The sequence below is a fragment of the Anopheles funestus genome, chromosome 2RL (assembly GCF_943734845.2).
Source record: "Anopheles funestus chromosome 2RL, idAnoFuneDA-416_04, whole genome shotgun sequence".
NCBI lineage: Eukaryota > Metazoa > Arthropoda > Insecta > Diptera > Culicidae > Anopheles > Anopheles funestus.
Window position 1 is genome coordinate 53,153,851 of NC_064598.1, and position 20,194 is coordinate 53,174,044.

At 40.5% G+C, this 20,194-nt stretch overlaps 1 protein-coding gene across 8 annotated transcripts; it reads right to left on the reverse strand.

The window, feature by feature from the left end:
* Positions 1–359: 359 nt before the first annotated feature.
* On the reverse strand, positions 360–19,916 carry LOC125760782 (uncharacterized). 8 transcript variants are annotated; one of them, XM_049421280.1, is made up of 4 exons: positions 19,432–19,916; positions 17,397–17,593; positions 9,825–10,270; positions 360–3,960 (listed from the first exon to the last, which is right to left on the reverse strand). In XM_049421280.1, exons 3-4 carry the CDS (start codon positions 10,030–10,032, stop codon positions 1,556–1,558), a joined length of 2,613 nt encoding a protein of 870 aa, XP_049277237.1. In that variant the 5' UTR covers positions 10,033–10,270; positions 17,397–17,593; positions 19,432–19,916; the 3' UTR covers positions 360–1,555. The 8 variants fall into 8 exon arrangements, with proteins under 8 accessions (XP_049277237.1, XP_049277231.1, XP_049277229.1 ...); XM_049421274.1 differs by having other exon boundaries at positions 17,397–17,610; XM_049421272.1 differs by having other exon boundaries at positions 17,397–17,610; positions 19,343–19,472.
* Between the last annotated feature and the right edge of the window lie 278 nt (positions 19,917–20,194).

Sequence of the window (20,194 nt, forward strand, 5' to 3'; positions counted from 1 at the left end):
AATATGGAAGACAGCGAAACAATGAGGTTCTCTAAGCGCTGCTGTTTTCTGTATAACTAATTGGTGATGTAAATAATGCATAACCTGAAATCAAAGAACGAGAAAATTATCGGGCTTCTCAGGGCATATCCCAGTTCCCAGGAGATCTTTCAAAATGGTAATGCGCAACATGTAGCTATCCTCTATTATTATTATGCTGTTTGATGTCCGCTCATATCATTACCTGATTCGTATCTAGGGCCCCGATAAGAGAAAACAAAACAATATTAAATGACTTACACAAAGAAAACCTCGTTTCAGCCATATTTCTGCACCACCTTTCGGACATATTTACGAACGAGCATTACGTACAGCATTGATCGATTATGATTTGTTTTATATTTTATCGGTAGTATTATCTACATCCTGTTTTAGTTCCGTTTTTAGTGGCAAACAAAAAGTAAACTGTCTATTGAATGGTATATATTTCTATGTACTCGTCGCTTTCCTTAACGTACTAAAATATCTATCCTTCTCTTTCACTTTACCATTATTCGTTCCGTCCCTTTTATTTATTTTGGTATCCTTTCTCCTGTCGGTGATTCTGATTGTGAACCGCACTCATCCATTCATACCACATACAAATACGCAAACACACCTACAGAGCGAAATAATGGCGGGGAAGGGAAGGAAAAACAAACAACACACAATCTACATACAACTAATAGGCTCTTGGTCAAACGCGTAGAGTTGTAAACTCTTTTTCACAATACTTTCATTGCATATGTCGCTCCCCGGTCACTGTCACATCATCTATTATCCTGTTATCGCACACACTCCTCAAGAGCAGGAAATGTTTTGTTATTGTTGCTTTCTTTTAGTATTTCAACGGACACAAGGAATAAAAGCTAAAACTGACACATTCATTGCAGTTACACTCACACATTCAAACAGATCACACGTCCACGGATCGTGTTTGTCCTGGTTCAGTACAGTATAACAATTGATTTTGGAGCAGAGTACTAACGTTCGTGAGGCACGTGTGAAAACGTGTTGATGAAAGGATGAGAGACATATCGATTGTTTCAAAAAAAGGAACACTTCCAATACAAACAGTCGGATGAGAACATCACCTACGAACCTCCCGGGAAACGCCATACGAATAATTAATACTAATGGATCCTATTTTGATCCCTGTCCGAGCGCTGTATTCCTTTGTGTTGTGTGCGCTGGATCGCTTAGACTTTCCCCCACTTTGAGCTTGATGGCCACTGTTCACTTATGCTAATGTATTTCTATGCGTTTCCCCTTCTGCTGCTGCTGCTGCTGCTGTTTCCTACGCTGGTCGTATTCCTATCTAGTAGTATATGGTCACTTTACTTGGTTCTGCTGCTTCTAACACTACCTAACCTTTTGTCATCTACTGCATTTGCGTACCCTATCTCTGTGTCCTCTAAACATGTTTCCCTCACAGAGTGGAGTTTTCCTTCCCTCGATACTACTTGTTGGCTGGCGCATTGAGCGAAATTGTCATTAAGTGCGAAAATGCTGCATAACTTTTGGGTCCCCGTTCCATCTAAACGACAGGCGACTTGTCCACTCCATCGCGCTTCAATTGCAACGGCACATCATCATCGTCCCCTTCAAACGGTTGCGTTGCATGATTAGCTAATACCTTCGATGCTTCTGCTGTCGCTTTAGCCTCTGCCTGTGCTTTTCTGCGCTTCTGACGATTGATCAAAGGCATAAAGCCCCATAGGGCCGATCCTCCGAGCAGCACAAACCCTAGCGCCGTAAACAGCGGCTGGTATCGACCCATCCGTTCGAAGATCACTCCACAGATCGGCGGTCCAATCAGCTGTAGGATACCATTTACGAACAGACTAATGCCGTACGATGAGGTAAGCCGCTCGGTACCCAACATATCCGCCATAATGACGGCCGTGATGCCGACGTACGTACCGGAAGCGAGTCCAAACAGGCCGCAAAATACGCTCACCATCGTGTAGTCGCTGACAGTTGGTAACAATGCAAGCGCTAAGCCCGATATCGACAAACCGCCCACGAAGTACCACGTCTTGGGGATGAGATTGGTATCGGACAGGGCCGAACCACCGATACGACCGACCAGATCCAGCGTCGACACGATCGATAGTAGGTACGCGGCCAAACTTTTGTCAAACCCAAGCGAAATGGCGTACGCCGGCAGAAGAATGATAAAGTTAGTGTAACCGATCGCGTTCGTTGAGTTCGAGATCAGAATCACGAGGTAGGTCGGATCGCTAAGCAACGACAGATCGAAGAACGTCTTGCCATCTTTCTTATCCGATTTGGTTCGATCGGCCTCGTCATCTGCCGGGGCAGACGCTTTGCCCCGCGATACACTACCACCGAACGAGCGCAGTGACAGATGCGAAGCGAACTCTTTCGGCTGATGTGTGGAGAGGGTGCTGCCGTGGAACGGGGTGCTCATGTACTGGAAGCTGCTGGTCGACGGTGATCGCTTCGGTGGTCGATGCGACAACTGTTGTCCACCACTTCCCTGCTGACCGATCCCACTACGTATCGAATTTAGCCGGTTCAGGCGGAAGTACGAACCCTCGTTGCCAAGGAACGAGTTCGAACTCAGCTGACTGGTGAAGGTTAGGTTTCGGTGCTCCTCCTTGATAGGGGTGCTTATTTTCCGCTGTCGTTGATTACCACCACTAACCCCCGCTCCGAGCATGTCATCGCGATCTCTGCCGTACGAAACTGGTACGGCTGCAGCCGATGCGCTGCGAGCAAAACTGTCGATCAGTCCATTCTTTGGATTGAAGCGGAATATATCCGGCGATTTGTGTTCTAGCGTGGGCGTCGAAATGGTCGGAGTGTCATCGCCGGTTATAGCGAACTTTGGTTTTACGCTCGTCGGCTTTCCTTGCGGCAGTAGTGACTGGGAAGCATTCACGTTTATTGCCATCTGTCCATTCGCCAGTTCGTCAGCCAGTGGATCGGTTTCGTTGGATTCACATTCCTCCAAGATAACGTCCCGTTGCTGAATGACTACTGCCGTCCGTTCTTCGTCATCCACCTCCGGTTGAGCCTTACGGACACGTTTCATATGCTTCTCAACCGGTTCGTAGAAAATAGCCGCCACCCATACATTCAGCGTTATACCGCCCATAATGAGGCATGCACCCCGATAGCCATAGTTTTCGAGCAGGAAACGCAGCACCGGTGGTAGGATGATCGAACCGAGTGCACTGCCTGAGATGCACAGTCCGTTCGCAAGACCGCGCAGTTTCACAAAGTACGAGGTGACGATGTAAACGGTCGGCGGGAAGGATAGACCGGCGCCGGTACCCACCAACACACCGTAACTGATGTATAGATAGTTCACCGAGGTGGCCCAGAATGTGATGATCATACCGACCGCTGCAAACGTTCCGCCAACGATCGTCACCGTACGGTAGCTGTACTTCACCGACAGGATACTCGAAAGCGGCCCCAGCGAACTGTACAGAAAGTAGCAAAGCGCCGGTATCCAGGCTGCGGACGATGGGGATGCCTGGAATGCTTCCAGAAATTCTACAAACAGCACACCAAAGCTTTTGATTGTGCCCGGGACGAGAATGTTCACCAGCATCGATCCGGCAAGTACAAGCCATCCCCAGCCACCGTCGGGCGGTACGAGCTCGTAGTCATCTTCGGTAGTACCGTCCTCGGGATCACCCTCTTCCGGTAGTCGGAATCGGTCCGGTTGTCCGACTTTAGTATTCGGTTGCATGGTGCTGTTAGAGATGCTGCGACAGATAGTGGCACTTCCATTACGTGGAAGTAAAGCTGCCCGTCCGTTCGATTCAACCTGATTCTGAGCATGATCTTGCAACTCTTCCGTACGGGAGGGTTCATTCGTGTTGTCGTTCTGTGGTACCAACAGCAGTGCCGGTGGAAGCACCTTGTTAAGCTTGGTTGATTCTACTTCTGGCTTAGGTGCGGAATCTGTAATGTAGAACAAAAGAGACCGTGAAATTGTTGTAATATATCAGCGATTAAATTATTATTTTTTCAAATTACTAAGATTTAAACCTAATAATAACAAGTTGTTTAACTTATATGAAAAAATAAAAATTTAATTCCAAATTTAAACTTCCTAACCAACACAAGGGTTAATGCAGCCACATTTCGGTAGCCAGTGCACGAACCCATCACAAACTGTGATGCTACGTACGCAGCCAACTGTTCGCCGTCTCACACATTGAAACTGCTAAGAATGTCATGATGAGTGAGGAGTACGATACAAATTGTTCGCGTGATTAATGTGAGAGTTTAACCAGCTGATATGTAGTAACAAAGCAATTGTTTCCAAAATTTTGTATTTGTTCAGCAGTGGTATTACCTATACACAAGTAAATTACTCTTTTGCAAAATAAAACGCGTAATTTATTCTTTCTGCGACATCCAATAATGTTCTTGATTTTAAGACATTTTCTCATGGAAAATTTTATGTTTTTCCTCGAAACCCGCGATTACGATTGCTTCTCTCTTATCATCTGCAAGCAATCATAAACAAACTGGATGCGCATGAGCGAGCGTACCTCACCCATTCGGTCAAATAAACAGAATCAAAACATTTAAAAGAGGACTGATTCGCATACACCCGCCTGTGCCTCTTGCACCGATTGTTGGCCGATTGTTGTTGCCGCTCGTGACACTTTCGTTCAAGTCCTTCACAATCAAGTGGAATTAGAAAGAATCGAGCTATACCAACAGAACAATTAATATTTCATGTGTCTGCTCGTTGAAAGCGTTTATTCTTGCGAACATTCCCCTCGAGTCTCATTTTATCCAAATCGTTAAATCACTTGTGAGGTCAAATAAAAATATCTCACTCCATGCCGTCGTTGTTGGTGACCATTTCGCTGCTGGCAAGGATAAGACACTCATGAGTCGGTACTGATTCATAGACGAAATGTGTTGCTTCCAATCTGCCACACGGTGCTCTTGCTACGTTTCGATAACCTTAACCTTGCACCAGAGCGGTGTGTCATCGGCAGGCTAAATAAATGAACATTTTCCTTCTTGGCCAGCGCAAATGGAAATGGACACCCGCATCAAGGTAGTGCACACATCGTTTTGTGACGTGATGCTCAAAATAGATACCCTGATTCCATCTATAGAAGTGTCCGAAACATCCAAACTTACTGCACACCACTATGAGCAAAGGGAAATTAGTTTCTATCATCCAATTTAACTTGAACCGAAATGAAACCTTAAAATGGTGGATACTGGTTGATAAAAGATGATGCTAATAATATTATTTTTTCTAACTGGCAATGGAAATTTAACACGTAAACGAATCAACAATTGTTAACATAACGCCGCAACGTGGTTTTATTTACCGGAACGGATAGAAAACTAATGCACGTGGCTCACAGTTTGAGGTCTACATAAGAACCATCCACACACGGCCACACATTAAGATTCCGATATCGCATATTAGTTTCCCTCTTCTCTCACCGGCACGAACTTATACGTGGATTAGCAAATGATTACTCAATAATGATGTCGCCAACGTATCATACCACTTCTTGTAGGAAAATAATATTTTTATGATTTGACTCTTTTGTAAGCGTCGGATGTTGACACAATAATAAAAGTACAAGATTACAGCCATGTGTTCACCATTACGGTCACTAGCGCTACTCTGGACCATATTCTAAAGTTCTAACATGTGCCCCCCCTTTTTCTTGACCACGGATAAGGCACTATCATTACTCGCTACGTTTAAAACAAGCTTAAATTGAAACTGTTCATTTTTGTAACAGTTCAGTCCATAACGATTGATAAAACAACAGGAGCGTGCCTGGGTTCAAATCTTGAAACGATCTCGTTCTGTGTCTATTTAAAAGACTGAATACGGGTAATTTAAATCACTGTTAGTGCTCAAAACTGTTCATCAAATATCAATGAAAAAGAATTAATTTTATTGTACGATTATGAAATTGAGATCTTACGTATAGTTATTTGCATATTCTTTGATAAAATATGCGCATAACATTGAAATACAACGGCGAGTATTAAAAAACTGAACAAAAAATTCCGAGTTAGTTTACAAGATAACGAGAGGAATCAAACAGGTATGGCTTTCCACGATTTCCTTATAATCAACCATAACTCATCAACATGTGGGGGTCGGTGGTAAATGTGATAAACAGCGCCAGTCCACACGGCAGGACCGAGTATCAAACCTCATCCGGACTGTCCCTCCGTAGCAAGGACTGACTATCCGGCTATGTGGTAAAAATAATTTTAGTAAGCCAGAAATAACCGCCAGCCGGCGTGACCTGTAAAGTCGTTAAAGCCAAGAAGAGAGAGAACTCATCAACATTTCTTGGTTTTGGGCTCAGAAAATACATATTTAATGTCTCTCTACAAGTTTTGAATTCGATTTATATAGATCCTGCGACAGCATTGACAGTTGAAAAAACGGATTTCTTTTGTTTCAAGCCAGTTTCAGCCATCTTTGCTTGTGTATTTAAGCTCGTTGTCCTGTTTAAATAACCATTTGAGCGACATATATCTTTCGGAATGGGATAATCATCGAACATTTTATGTACTCATGCCGTTCCATGTTGTTATCAAGTAAGGTAAGGTAAGTAAGGAAATAATACGTTTTCGATTGCTATTTTCTGGTTAAAGTTTTATTTGAAAAGCATTTTTGTTCATTTTTTTCAGACTATCCCACCCATTCTTGAACTTCTGTGGAAATTGTATCATCTTTTATCAAAGATTTGATCAGATTTCGCATTTCTGAAGAGGAATGATCACCTGATTAAAGATAATGATTTTCACAAATTAATATTATGAAAGTCACATAAAACAATATTCGAACGAACGAAAGATATTCAAACGAGTCTCTGGAAAAAGCCGATCAAAAATGTTGTTTTAACGATAACTGTAGAACACTGTACATTTGTATGGACAGAGCCAAAGTGACCTTATACACTGTTGTAAAACCCTTTTTTTTGAGAAACAGCGTAACACTACTTTTAATTTGCACACAACTGTATGTTAAGCCACAGAGACTTATCAAACAATCGACTATTTGTGCCAAATTATGAGAAGCATGCTAATACATATCTTATCAACAAATAAAACACATAAGCGGTCGTATAATTTGTATCTGAAAAACAACATGAAAAACATTTTCATTCCATTCCAATCGCATTTCCATGCTAAACATATTTCCGCTTTATCTGTTGCACAAATTAGCACAAAAAGATGATTTCTATTCAGACACAAGATGAATGGCAAACAGAAGCTTCCAAATGTGACTATCTTCAAATTGATATGTCACAAAAGGATCGATCGATCGGTTAATTACGCGTTGTCTTTTGCTCTTCTAAACAGAAGCATTACAATGTTGTCCTCAGCCGGGTAACACACTTCCACGGCTGCCATTTTTACTCCCAAGGCCAACATCCATCACGATCATGCTACCCCATTGAATCAACGATAACTGATAACAATTACTACCAATTGTGTGACAAGCGTGTCCGCAAAGTGAAGCCTTTATCTGTCTATCATGGGTTGACAATTAAATGGCAGAACACACACGCGTGTACACCATAGGGAACCAACATTGGCCTCAATGGGATAGGGAGAATTTGCACGATCTTTTACGCCTTCAAAAAAGACCTGAACGGGCGTTCTTTTTTCTTTTTATCGGTATCTCATACCGTATCTCACACTCAAATGAATGGAGGCCTGTTCAATTCAAGGTCACTTCTCACGGATCATATGGAATACGATAAAGAAACGCGTTCTCCCACAGGATGGATGTTGTTTAACGGCTTTAAACGATCAATTGAAGTAAGACCACCTTCAACGACGAAAAAAAAGCCAACAACCCAAGTTGCCATTATTCGATCGATCTCTTTGTCGCAAAAACTCGCTAAAAAACCGAAACACACCGTATGGGGTGGTTTCTTTCTTTGGTATCGTTTTGTTGCTCCTAAAATGTGGGTTACGGCCTATAAATAGGGGGCGACAACGAATGATCGTGATGATGCTGGTGATGATGATGATGATGATGGTGTTACTTGTTACAAACCCTACACCATTCACCCAAGCTTTAGCGGCACAAAATGTTGTCCAACATTAAGTATCATTTCAAAACCGAGACCTATCAAAACCAGTGCATGGCGTTCAGTTACACTTACTTCATGTTACGTTTGTCCTGGTGGCCTCGAAACACCGAAAACCAATCGCGCTACAATTACCCTTTGGCCTACAATCCGATCGGTAAAAGGACCGTTCATATCTAGCGAGTGACGGAGCATAATGACGCATTTTGTTGTTAAGTACAAATTAATTGATAGCTTCTGTAGCTCACTTTGCATGCAGACAGATGATGTAAAAAGGGGTACTTCAATCTGACTTCCACCGCAGTGACGATTGCTGATAGCAAAAGACTTTCCGCATAAATACGCATGATGTAATAACGGTTCAACATGCGTATGAAGTAGAAATACGCACACTGAGTAAGAGTGAGTGAATTTATTTAATCCTGTATGTGAGTTTCTGGTTTCAACTCAACGTGAAGAGTTTACATGAATCTTTTACTCAATCTTTTGCGTTGCTTTACCACTCACTTTAACTCACTCACTCTCTTTCGCTCACTAGAAAAAAGGTGCAATAAAGTGATTAAATCCAAAAAGAATAACAAAACACATTTATTCACTGTTAATGAGTGGTTTTAATCCAAAATATTCACTTAAATTTAAAATGTCAAATCCTGATAACCTAATTTTCGCTCTGTTTTAGGACTCTGAAAAGAGTGATTATTCTCAACTCGAGTATGAATCTTACAGCCCTTTGCAGAGTGATTACTTTTAAGTACATATTATTGCAATATTACAAACGATATCGAACATGCAATGTGCATCATCGGATGATATAAAAAAACATCCTTTTATAAAAAATTCTGTTTTGTTTTAACATGAAACGCTCATCAATGAACGGACATTAACTATATGGCATGGTTGTTTAATATTTGTGTTCATAACATTCATTTGCGCCTTCAAACTTAAACCTGAGTTCGTAATTAAAATTAGCTTCTTAGCTAGGTACGTAATGAAATGATGCATCAGCCTGTATTATGCTAAACAATGAAAAGGATTATATAAATAAACAAAAATCTACCATGTACCTAAATAACTAGGAAATAACTACATGGTTTGCAACAAAACAGAAACAAAAGACGTCATTCTTTGACAACAACACATCAATGTCATCGAATAGCGTTTGAATACTTTGTACAAAAATATTGTTTTGCTTCATTTCAAACTCTCCTGGTGACGCACAATATTTCGATTTGGAGTTTCAAAAAGCATAAACATATTCATCGCCCCGCCAACCGTGTTGGTCTGCAATGCAATGCGTCCATTAATAGGACGTGCCCGTGGTCAGTTTCCTGGAATAAACGTGGAAACGAATCAACAAGTCGAAACCCGCGTCGTATGCCCATTTTAGAAGTCATACGGTGCGTTATTTTTGCTTATCAACTCAGCATCAATTCTACCACAATTCAATTGACCTTAATCAGTTTGTTGGGGTCTGGCCTGTCAGCGAAGACGCTACACGATCATCTTGCTTTCCATCTCACAACACCAATGCGTCGTCTTCATCGTACGTATCACAAATGCGCAAAATGACTAATGGGATAGTTATCATCTGGATGTTGCCGTTCCGACACGCGGAAGACTCCCACCGTTAACGCAATTCGAGTGATGCAATGATCACGTGATTTGGGCACAGTTTTTCATGCTCCGTACAAGGTAAAATGCGTAAAAGAGTCTTACCGGTCGGTTTGGAGTTTGTCAGCTCACATGCAGTGCTTCGTCGGGCGTTATCCGCATCACGGGTGCTCTGTTCGTCCGGTGACGCTTCGTCCTGTGAAGGCACCTGGGAAGGATGCTGTTGATGATGGTCCTGCCGGACCGGGCTGTAATCGGCCACGTGCGGCTGCAGCAGCTTACCCTCGCTGCGCTCCAAACTCTCCTCGCCCATGGCTTCGTCGCTGATTCACGCGTGTGTACGTAATGCTTTACAGTGTCCTGCGATGAGGCGACGACATGGAGCCACCTGCAACGATTGTCTGGGAACTGTTGCTACCGGATACGGTTCTGTTCCAATCCCGCACCACCGACGTTGCTTCCATTCGATGCCGGGCACAAATTAAATCTTACGATACTTGATGCTGCGCTTTACGCAATACTCCTATCACGCAAACCATCCGCTTGGACACCTGACGAGAAGGAAAGACGAATACGAATGAAAATGAGATCACGTGCAGAGACAGAAATCGCTCAAAAGATGTAAATTTCTACTTGGAAATAGTCGTGCCCGGTCCATCGTCGTCCCATGACCGTACGCAACCGTTTTGTTCTCTTCCTTTACAAACTCGAAAAAAACAAGCGAAACAAATTCCTCACGATTTCGAACGGACACCATACCAGCAGGCTACCACCGAATGGTAATGCTAACCAACCCAACTGATAACCTCTCGCTGTAATGCAAAACAGCACAGCAACAGGGCCATCCAAACCGGTTCAAAGAAAGGGTAAACCCACTTCCGCACACAACAAGTGACTCAACGAGTTCGGGAACAGCTGACGAACGAACAGGCGGAGCTGATCACACTTCTCACGCAGTTGTTTCCCCTGTTTGGCATTCAAACCAAGCCATCTTTTTCAATCCAACTACAACCAAAACAACAAACTGGTATCATATAATCGCGCACAAAACCCCCCACCCACCTCCCACCTCACATTTGGTGGTCCACGTGAAAACGTGACCGTACCCAGGCAATGGCGGCAATGTCACCGACGTTCAAGGATAAACATTACATTGACCTAAAGAGGAACGTCGAACGTCGACCTAAAGAGAAAACTGGAATTACTATTGCCGGAACTGCGAAGGTTGCACACATCCCAGGGTATTGGCAGCAAATGTGAAGCGATTTTGTTTGCTTTTGAAGCTGTTAATTTTATTGTAACAGAAGTTTATGCTTTTAATTACTTCAAGATCATATTGATAAAAAACAAGATAAAATATTAAAAGAATTAACAAATGGAATATAATATAAGTGAAAGCAACAAAGTTCAGCAGGACTTAAATGCTTCACCAACTGTGATCTGACTTAAAGCATATCGTCCAACAAGCTTTCATGAACTAAGCGCATCGACATTGTTACTCTACATACTTAAGACATTTGCAAACAGCGTGGCTGTAAGGATATTGACCGAACGTCTTCCAGACGGATGTTGAACAACTTAACAATCCATGTGGACAGATGATTACCGAGAATAAGATAATATTTGTAAACTTACACATCGCACAAACCTCCCGCACTCGGACCAACACCCTTCGCTTCTTATCGTAAATCTCTTGGCAAAATGGAATTACAGCTGTTACACACGCCCATTGCTCTATCTGCTTTTTATTGCAGCTACGATGGAGTACTCGCGCAAAAAGAAACATACTCCAGAAAACACCAATCCCATTCATCACTGATGATGACCTTGGCGTTAAAGTTCGTTACGGTGGACAGTTGTGGTGGAGTTGCAAAAAAAAAACAAATAAAGACACCTCCAGCGTATCAAGAGCGTGGCTAAGGAAAACAAACCTTTCTCCAGCGGCAATCGCACACAAATGTTGGACAGTAGTACTACTACGTCGAATGATAACAATTGCGCATCCAGAGCACGCAGTAAAGCTGATAAGGAATATGTTAAATGGGCAGAGCAGTATTACCACAATCGTGTGACTATCGGGTACGTAATATGAGATAAGATGTACTTTAAAACTAGAGATGTAATATACACTTGCATTACTTAATCATTTTAAAGCTTATTGTAGTTATTGTAATGGACACAATCGTTTCACTTAACTCGACTCAACTTAAAATATAAAGTAGGTCAAGCGAATTCAGATTTGTTGCAAAACGAAATCGAATGGCTTTACGTTTCAATAGTAATTCATTCAATTTATTAGCTAATCGACAAAGCTCAACGTTAACCCTATTGTCAATGACCGCCTACCTGGGTAAGTTTTGCACTTTTATTTCTTAATATCTTTTTATAGGAAAGTCGTACAGACTTGAAATTTTTAAAATGCCTAGAAAAACATGTTTGTTCCATTTCGTATAAAAAGAAAAATTTTAAAATTATTTTTACCATTTAAAAAAAAAATTTCGATTGATACCCCTTATATCTACGACCGCCTACCCGGGTAGGCCATACGATTTGTATGGGGTTTTTATTTTTTTCGGATTCTGAAGCGTATATCTTTTGATCTGCTCGTCGTATTTGCATGAAACTTTCAATATAGATTGGTTTTTTAGTTGTCCAACTAATATCATTTAGCTGATAATTTAAAAAATTCTGGTTTCCAGTTTTTTTTGCATTTTTACAAATTTTTCTCCGTATATCTATGACCGCCTGACCGGGTAGGGCATGGGATTTATATGGGAGTTTTTATTTTCTCGGAAGTGTTCTGGGACAACCTTCAGCCGAGATACCTCAGGAAGAACCAAACATAAAGAAAATTGCTATTTATGTCAAAAAACCTGCTTGTTCTTCGCGTTCTGAATTTAACACATATTTCTCCAAATGTAAATATTTTGAAATATTAGCACTTAGTGTTAGTAATATGATAACATTTGAGGTTTATAGTAGCTTACGTGGAAAGCTCTTAATTATAAAAAAAGGATTTATTGTTTTTTAATAACGCCGAGTTGCGAAAATAATACACAAAAATTGAATATGATTAAAGATTATTAATTGGCTACAATTAACCCCGAAAAACTAGATATATATGCTTTATACATGATTTAGAATCCGAAAACTGAAAAATCCCATACAAATGGTATGGTCTACCCGGGTAGGCGGTCGTAGATATACGGAGAAAATTTTGTAAAAAATGCAAAATACACAAAACCAGAATTTTTAAAATTCTCAGCTAAATGATATTAGTTAAACAACTAAAAAACCCATCTTTCTTGAAAGTTTCATGCAAATACGACGAGTAGATCAAAAGATATACGCTTCAGAATCCGAAAAAACGAAAACTCCCATACAAATTGTATGGCCTACCCGGGTAGGCGGTCGTAGAACAACGTGTATTTTTTTGGTCGTAGACACTACGGTTAAAAAATTTATTTTAAATTGATGTTTATTGTTGCACAACACCCAAAGGTATGATCGCACCAAATTTATATTTAATTCATTTAAACCATAGAAAATAGATTTTAAAAAACAGTACACAATTTTCTAAATCAGTAACTTCAAATAACTTCAATTCGAAGGACATTTCATTTGATATTTTTGGTTTTTAATTCCCTCCATAAGTGATATAGTAATAGACGATAAAAGTTCTCGGATTTAAAAAAATTAAAATTCCCGAAAGTTCCCAAGATTGCTGCTTAAAGTGGCCAAATACTAGATGAATATTGAGTCCGGTATTTGTGGTAGGACGACGAGTTCACTATCGGACAACGAATTATAAGATCAATCGCTAAGTTGATCATGTCATTAGAATGGCACTGCACAACCCAGCCATCGAAGGCCTTTTAAAGCCATTTGCACAGAGGTTAGAGAAGGCAGCACAGCTTCCAAAATGAGATGAAATGAGAGATCTTTTACATGTACTTTCGTATGAAAATAAGCTAAAATGTAATTTAGACAGAATTTTTTTCGTTCAAGTAATTTCACCAATGACTCATGAAAATATTCATCATTTTAGAAAATTGTACCGAAAAATCTGAAGGATATGTAATAAGTCTAGATAAGTTCTAATATAATTAGTAAACAACGCGACAGACATTTGTCGGTTTAATAAATACAATATTTTTAAACCAAATTTTGAATAATCTTGCCGAAAAAATGGGTCAATGGGAAACTAAATATTAGCCCCTGTTATCTACTGCTCCCCAAGGTTTCTTTTTTAATCAGCAGTACGATAAAAACAATGCAAACAAAAACAAACCACTTGCTTGGTTTAAGTGACGTCACTTCGCGGCAAAGCCAAAATGCGCCTCAAATTTCATTCACCAAAATATGTTTTGCTTATGGAGTAGTCTGTCGTTTACCTTCGTCGTCGTCGTCGTACCACAGTCATCAGCGATTTGTTGTTTATTTCGCTACTCGGTAACGCTTCACTAAGGACAGGGGGAGTTTCTAACCCCGTCTACCTCACCATTCCATCACTGGGAATAGTTTGCTAGTTGGTCGATTCGTTAGGAAGGGTGGAAGTCATTGAACTTCATGAAAATGCTGGCAACAATTTGCCATCATACACCACGGAACTGCCGCTCCCATTCAATGACGTTCAAAATGGTTGGCCTCGTTTCAGGGTCAGTTGTCGTTTGATTCGTTAACCTAAGTGTGATGTGTTTATGCTTGTTTCACCCGAATGCGTACTACTGTATCGTTTCGATAGTTCTATGGCTGCAATAATCGATCGACACTCTTGTTTGAAGCTATCAGCAATCGTTTCCGGTGACTAGTTACAAACTATATTCCCTTCAATGTGGATTTAATGATGATTTTACTTAACTCTTTAAATTATCAGAAAAACGTAAAAAGCCAATTGATCCAACATAATCCAACATCCAAAATAGAGAATGGTTTTAAATTTTCTCTTTATTTTCTCCAACAACCTTGACCATTCGGTTGGGTCATCCCTTTTCACACTAATCAATCAGCACGTGATTGATTTTGAATCGCACCATCACAAAATGTAAATAAAAAATGCTGGCGAACATCCCACAATCCTTATTTCTTTTTTCTGGACAGCAAACATCTAAAGCAATTAAAAGAAACACATACACACACAAACACGTTGATTCGAACAAACCGACCTGAAATCCACTCTAATTGCAATTAGTCTGTTCTACTCTAATACCCTGACAGGTGACTTTTACGCAACGATTCTAAACTTCAGCGTGGGATTTTTGGGGAAAACAGAAAAGCAGATTAATGCTGGATATGAACAAGACCAAAAAAAATCGTTCCCACTACCGAATTTCAGATATTTTTTCCATGAATACAGATTCGAAAGAAACAGAGTAAACCAAAAAAACATGTTATTATTAAACGAGTAATTGAAGGAAAATGCTAATAATCCTCGATGATTTTTTCTCTCAGCAGAATAATGATGATAATTTTTATTATCAATCGAAAAAGGAAAATCTTTCTCTATTCACATAGCTAGTTCCTACCGAAGAATATTGCAATAATTAACCTATTTGTAACATAAATTGGTGACTTAGTAAACCTTTCACTAATTATGGTAAAAGCATTGCTTACGCTTTCTGTTCAACAACAATCCAATTATGTTGGGAAACCACGTGATGGATTATGATTAAATCACACACGATCATTAATGATGTTTGTAATGTTGTTGCTTACATAAAAGTAATAAACCGAATCGACGAAATAAATAAGTTTGACACTCTTCCCCTACAAGCGTATCTTTTTTATATTGAGCACTGTGTAAACACCACCTTTTCATGCGAATCATCGTCTGTAGTAATTGTAAATTGTACAAACAAGACCATTACATCCTGCTTGCTATTGCACTCGCGCCAAACCACATTATGACACAGCATCAACATACACAAAGAAACAGACCATTTCCCTGCTTACATTTATGCTAGTAACTTCGCAGACTCAATCATTACGTTCAGTCAGCCACAAACCACCCCAGGCCGATTATAATTGCGAAACAGCCACACTTCATAGCTGTCACTTTGTCCACTAACGTACCACCGCACTTTGCACAACCTGCCACACGGGTCGTTCTTTGTGAAAGAGCGCGAACGAGGCACGAAGCCAGGACACACCGGACACGTGGAACACCGGTGTGACTTGCAATCAGAAGCATTACGACTAGCGTTGGTGATGTTGTAAAACACATGTTTTGAAATGACCATAGGTTGTTGTAAGATTGATGAGGACGAATAGTTTTTTTTTTTGTTTTGTTTGCTACGAAACATTTTCCGGGTCATTGACTGCACCATGCACGATCGAACGTCCAATCGAAGCTACTAAGTACTTTGTTTTCCATTTGATCACGATGACTGAACGATGCTGATGCATGAGATGTTTTTTCCGGGAAAAGATTTTTTTTTGAAAAAGCCTCATTTAAAAATGTTTGATATGTACTATATTGATCATATTATTATTGTGCATTCTAATAAAATAAAATCAAACAGTTTTGTAATTTGTTAACCATTTTCATGATCTTCTCTTATTCCTTTAATGGAACGCGTGCTCATTTTAAGCACTTTACTCGTTAAGTTTTTAATTGTTTTCAATTCAACATTCATCGTCTGTCCTCATTTGCACATTCCCTTTGTTTTTACTACTTTGTTATGCATCCGGAAATAGTTAAAAATACACACTTGAAGTAATGATTTTTCTCGCAGTCTCCTCCACACTTCCATAAACTTGTTTCATTGAATCGAATCTACACATTGCTGCGTCAGTAATGCTGTTCAATACGTTTGACCGAAGGACAATTTAGTCGTTAAATAATGGAACCGTTTCCACTTCGCTTCACCGTTTCCTGGGTCAAGCGCACATTCCATAGAAAAAAAAACGCGCTCACACAATCATCAGCACGAAGGACCATTCGAGGACAGTCTCGGGCGATTGACAGGCTTAATATCACAGCTGCAAGCTCATAAACTCCTATCGGGATCTAATGAGCAAATGCTACTACGGATGATGCATTTTCCTCAGTGCTGTAAAGCTACGATCCAAATAGAAGGTCGCTAATTATTTCACATTCTTATGCTATCGTTCATCTGCTCGTTCGCGACACATTAATGACCCAACGCAAGCTGTACACAGCAAACGCCTCTCTTGACTTGGGCACTAAAAAGCGTGTGCCTCGTGTTGACAGAAAAGATTACACTAAGTCTCGCTCGCTCTATGACAGTGGCTGAATAGAAGTAAACTGAAAAGTGTCTACATTGTATTGGCCAGTGATGTAGTTTGAATGCATTTTCCACCGCATCCTAAGTGGTCGTTGTGAGATAATGCATTCAGCAAGGAACTAACATTGCTTCGTGTCCTTGACAAGCATTTGCAAGCGTATCGTTAAGTGATTAAACTTTGTTTGAGTGTCTGAAACATACTTGTAGTTGATCTACTTGCTCTAATTATGTAAATGCATTGGGTCTTTTTTTCGATCAAATCTTGTCCTTCACGGGTAATATCTCTCCTATGTTGCTACAAACTTTAATAAGGGAAATTAATTTTGTTTTAAGTTCGATCGTCTTTATTTAATAATTAACTACAGATTGATAAATATCAGTATCGAAATAAATTCAAACACCCACAAAAGGAACATAATTAACAACTTACCCGATGAGAAGCTGTGAAACCCGTTTCCTGTAGTTCAATGATATGTTTCATTCAGTTCCTCCTCCTTTTGACTGTGGGATTTTTGCTCGTTTCTTTTCATAAAACCATACGCTATGCACTTAAATATATACCAAACAAGTTCACGTTTTTTATTGCATAAACCAAATGTTTCAAAACACACATCCAATCTAAAATCACTAACAAATAAAACAAACTGAGAATAGAAAAACATGATTAGCTTCACATAAACCACCAGGAACGTTGCGTTGTGTTGATCCCCCAAGCACAAGTACACGCAAGTACTTTAACACAGCAACTTTGCACAGAAAGTGTTTATAAATCGAAGCAAAAGAATACTGACGCAAATTCAAAAACCTAACAAACCGTTTTCACGTCGCACATCACAACAAAAACTACACTGCGCACGAGACAAGCCCCATTCTTCTGCTGCGGCTCTGTCGCTTGGTTCACTGGCGTCTAGACGCGGGACGCACACACCAACAAAACCCCAGCTGTCAAAGCGGGCGGCATGAGTTCTCGTGCGAAGAAAATCACCTGGCGCGTCACAGCTGACCGAAACTCACCGCCGCGCACTGCAGTTTCTATATACCCTTTTTGCACATTTGTCCCTGCCCCTAGCCACCAGGCATGTTTGTCGTTTTCGCATGCGTTTCCAACACAAATTGTGCGCGTCATTGACATTGACTTTTGACGGGTGGACTTTATTTTCGTTCGGCGTTTGTCCTTTTTTGTTTTGGGGCGCGGTATCTTCGTACCACTTTATCAACCCACATGGATGGGTTGCGGTTTATCTTCATTGTGTATGCTTGTTGCTCGTGCGTCGAAACGATTGTCGTTCGACTGTCAATTGGCAATCGAAGTAAGCATGGATATGCCCAAAGAACTGATTTTTTTTTTTCAAATTCGAATCAAACAAAGTAAGAGCCGTCAAGCGTGTCTAAACAAAGGCAACGTCCAATATACCAAGGCAAAAGGTTCACTACATTCACTACACGGTACGACGAATCACGGATACGATCACATTGGAGCAAACGTTAGTCACTCTTCGAAGCACTAGGTAATTTTAAATAGCTTTGCTGTGCCATTTGCCCAATCATTCGCCTTTTCCGTTTTCCTCTTTTTATGTAACCTACAGACAAACAAACACAGCGAAACGAATCGGTAATTTTCCACTGCACACTCGATCGAAGAAAGGTGCCGGCATGCCGTAGGGTCGCACGATGTCTGTTGCAGTTGATTAAACGAACATTTATCTACCTATAGGTACACCACGCTGAACATATCATGCGTATGTTTCGAGGAGAATGTTTGGCGCTAAATGCACATGATGTTGCTTGCTTCCGGCGTTAGCGCAGTTGCTGCTTTTGCATAACGCACAGCGTGTAGATTCACACGCAAGTACGTCGCCGTGTTCCTAATGCAGCAGCAGCAGCAGCAGTACAACTGCACTGCGTCAGACGAGGTTGCCTAGTATAGTCGGTATAGAAACATTTGCACCTGAAAGCACAGCACTTGCTTCATCCATGCCATGGAACAGCCACCCAATGCTTTTCAGTTTCCATTCCATGTCCTCATACACACTTTTTTCTATAGCCAGTTCTTTGTCCAATTGCATTGCAATCCCTAAAATTATTCCCTACCATTACACTAACACATCAAACAACACTGCACTAGGTGAAGGCCACGGCCTTTTTTTTGCGATGCGCTAACCAAAAACAAAAATGCCACTGTCACCACGTTGTACCGTTCGTTTCAGCTTCCAACAACTTCCACGTAAGAGGCACACTGTTTTGCATCGCTAGATTTAAGCAGTCAAAACAAACACAACAAGAAATGGACAAAAGGTCATTGATCGATTTTAGATTCTGAATCACCGGTCACCTGTCGAAGATTGTTCCCCTTTTCAATTTAGCTCACTTCCTTACATTAGCGAACACCGCGGGAAAGGCTCTTGATGCCAGGCAAACTGTTGGTAACAGACAAAAAGGGACGAGACTTGTTACTATGCACTCACGTTATGTCTGTTATGCTGCTTTTTCATTTCTGTTCGATTTTCACTTCTCATGCGCGAAAGTAACCGATCTTAGTTCAGCACAGTGGGCTAATTGTGGATTTGCTAGTGGACAATATATTATTATTTTTTTATCCCTTTTAATTTGTTTTAATTACACATACAAAACCGTAAAATAGAGCTTTCCTCTACTAGTTAGTGGTTGGTTTGGGCATTTTCAACACATTTAAGAAAAAATTATATGTAGTACCGAAACTTAGTGGGTGCGTAAATATGAAACTGTGCTTCACAAACTAGTTTTTCTTTACTGTCCCAATAATCTAGCATGGTCCTAGAAGTTTCAATAACATCGTTTTGCATAATGTTCAGAAGTCACTATATTTTTCATTGTTGTTTAATTCATGATTTCACAATTGATGAAGAAAGTAGGCACACTAAAACCTATGAGGACAGAGCTCATACAATGGCCGGAATAAATGGTTATCAAACACAATCGTGATTCACACACAGACAATGAAGGGCAAGCAATTGTAACGCTGAGTAAAAGTTAGTAAATTGTTTTAAAACTTCGTCCTACCGAATAGCTCAATACCGTATCTCAGTTTCTTAATTTCCCTTTCAGTAAATGACTCTCTCCAAAACATTTTGGTTCGATAAATTGGAAGATTTTTAAGATAAACCATTAGCTCAAAGACAGCTTCCAACATTAAATAATTCTTTTTCACATTAACAGAATCAAACCCTTAATCATGAACCAACCAACCTT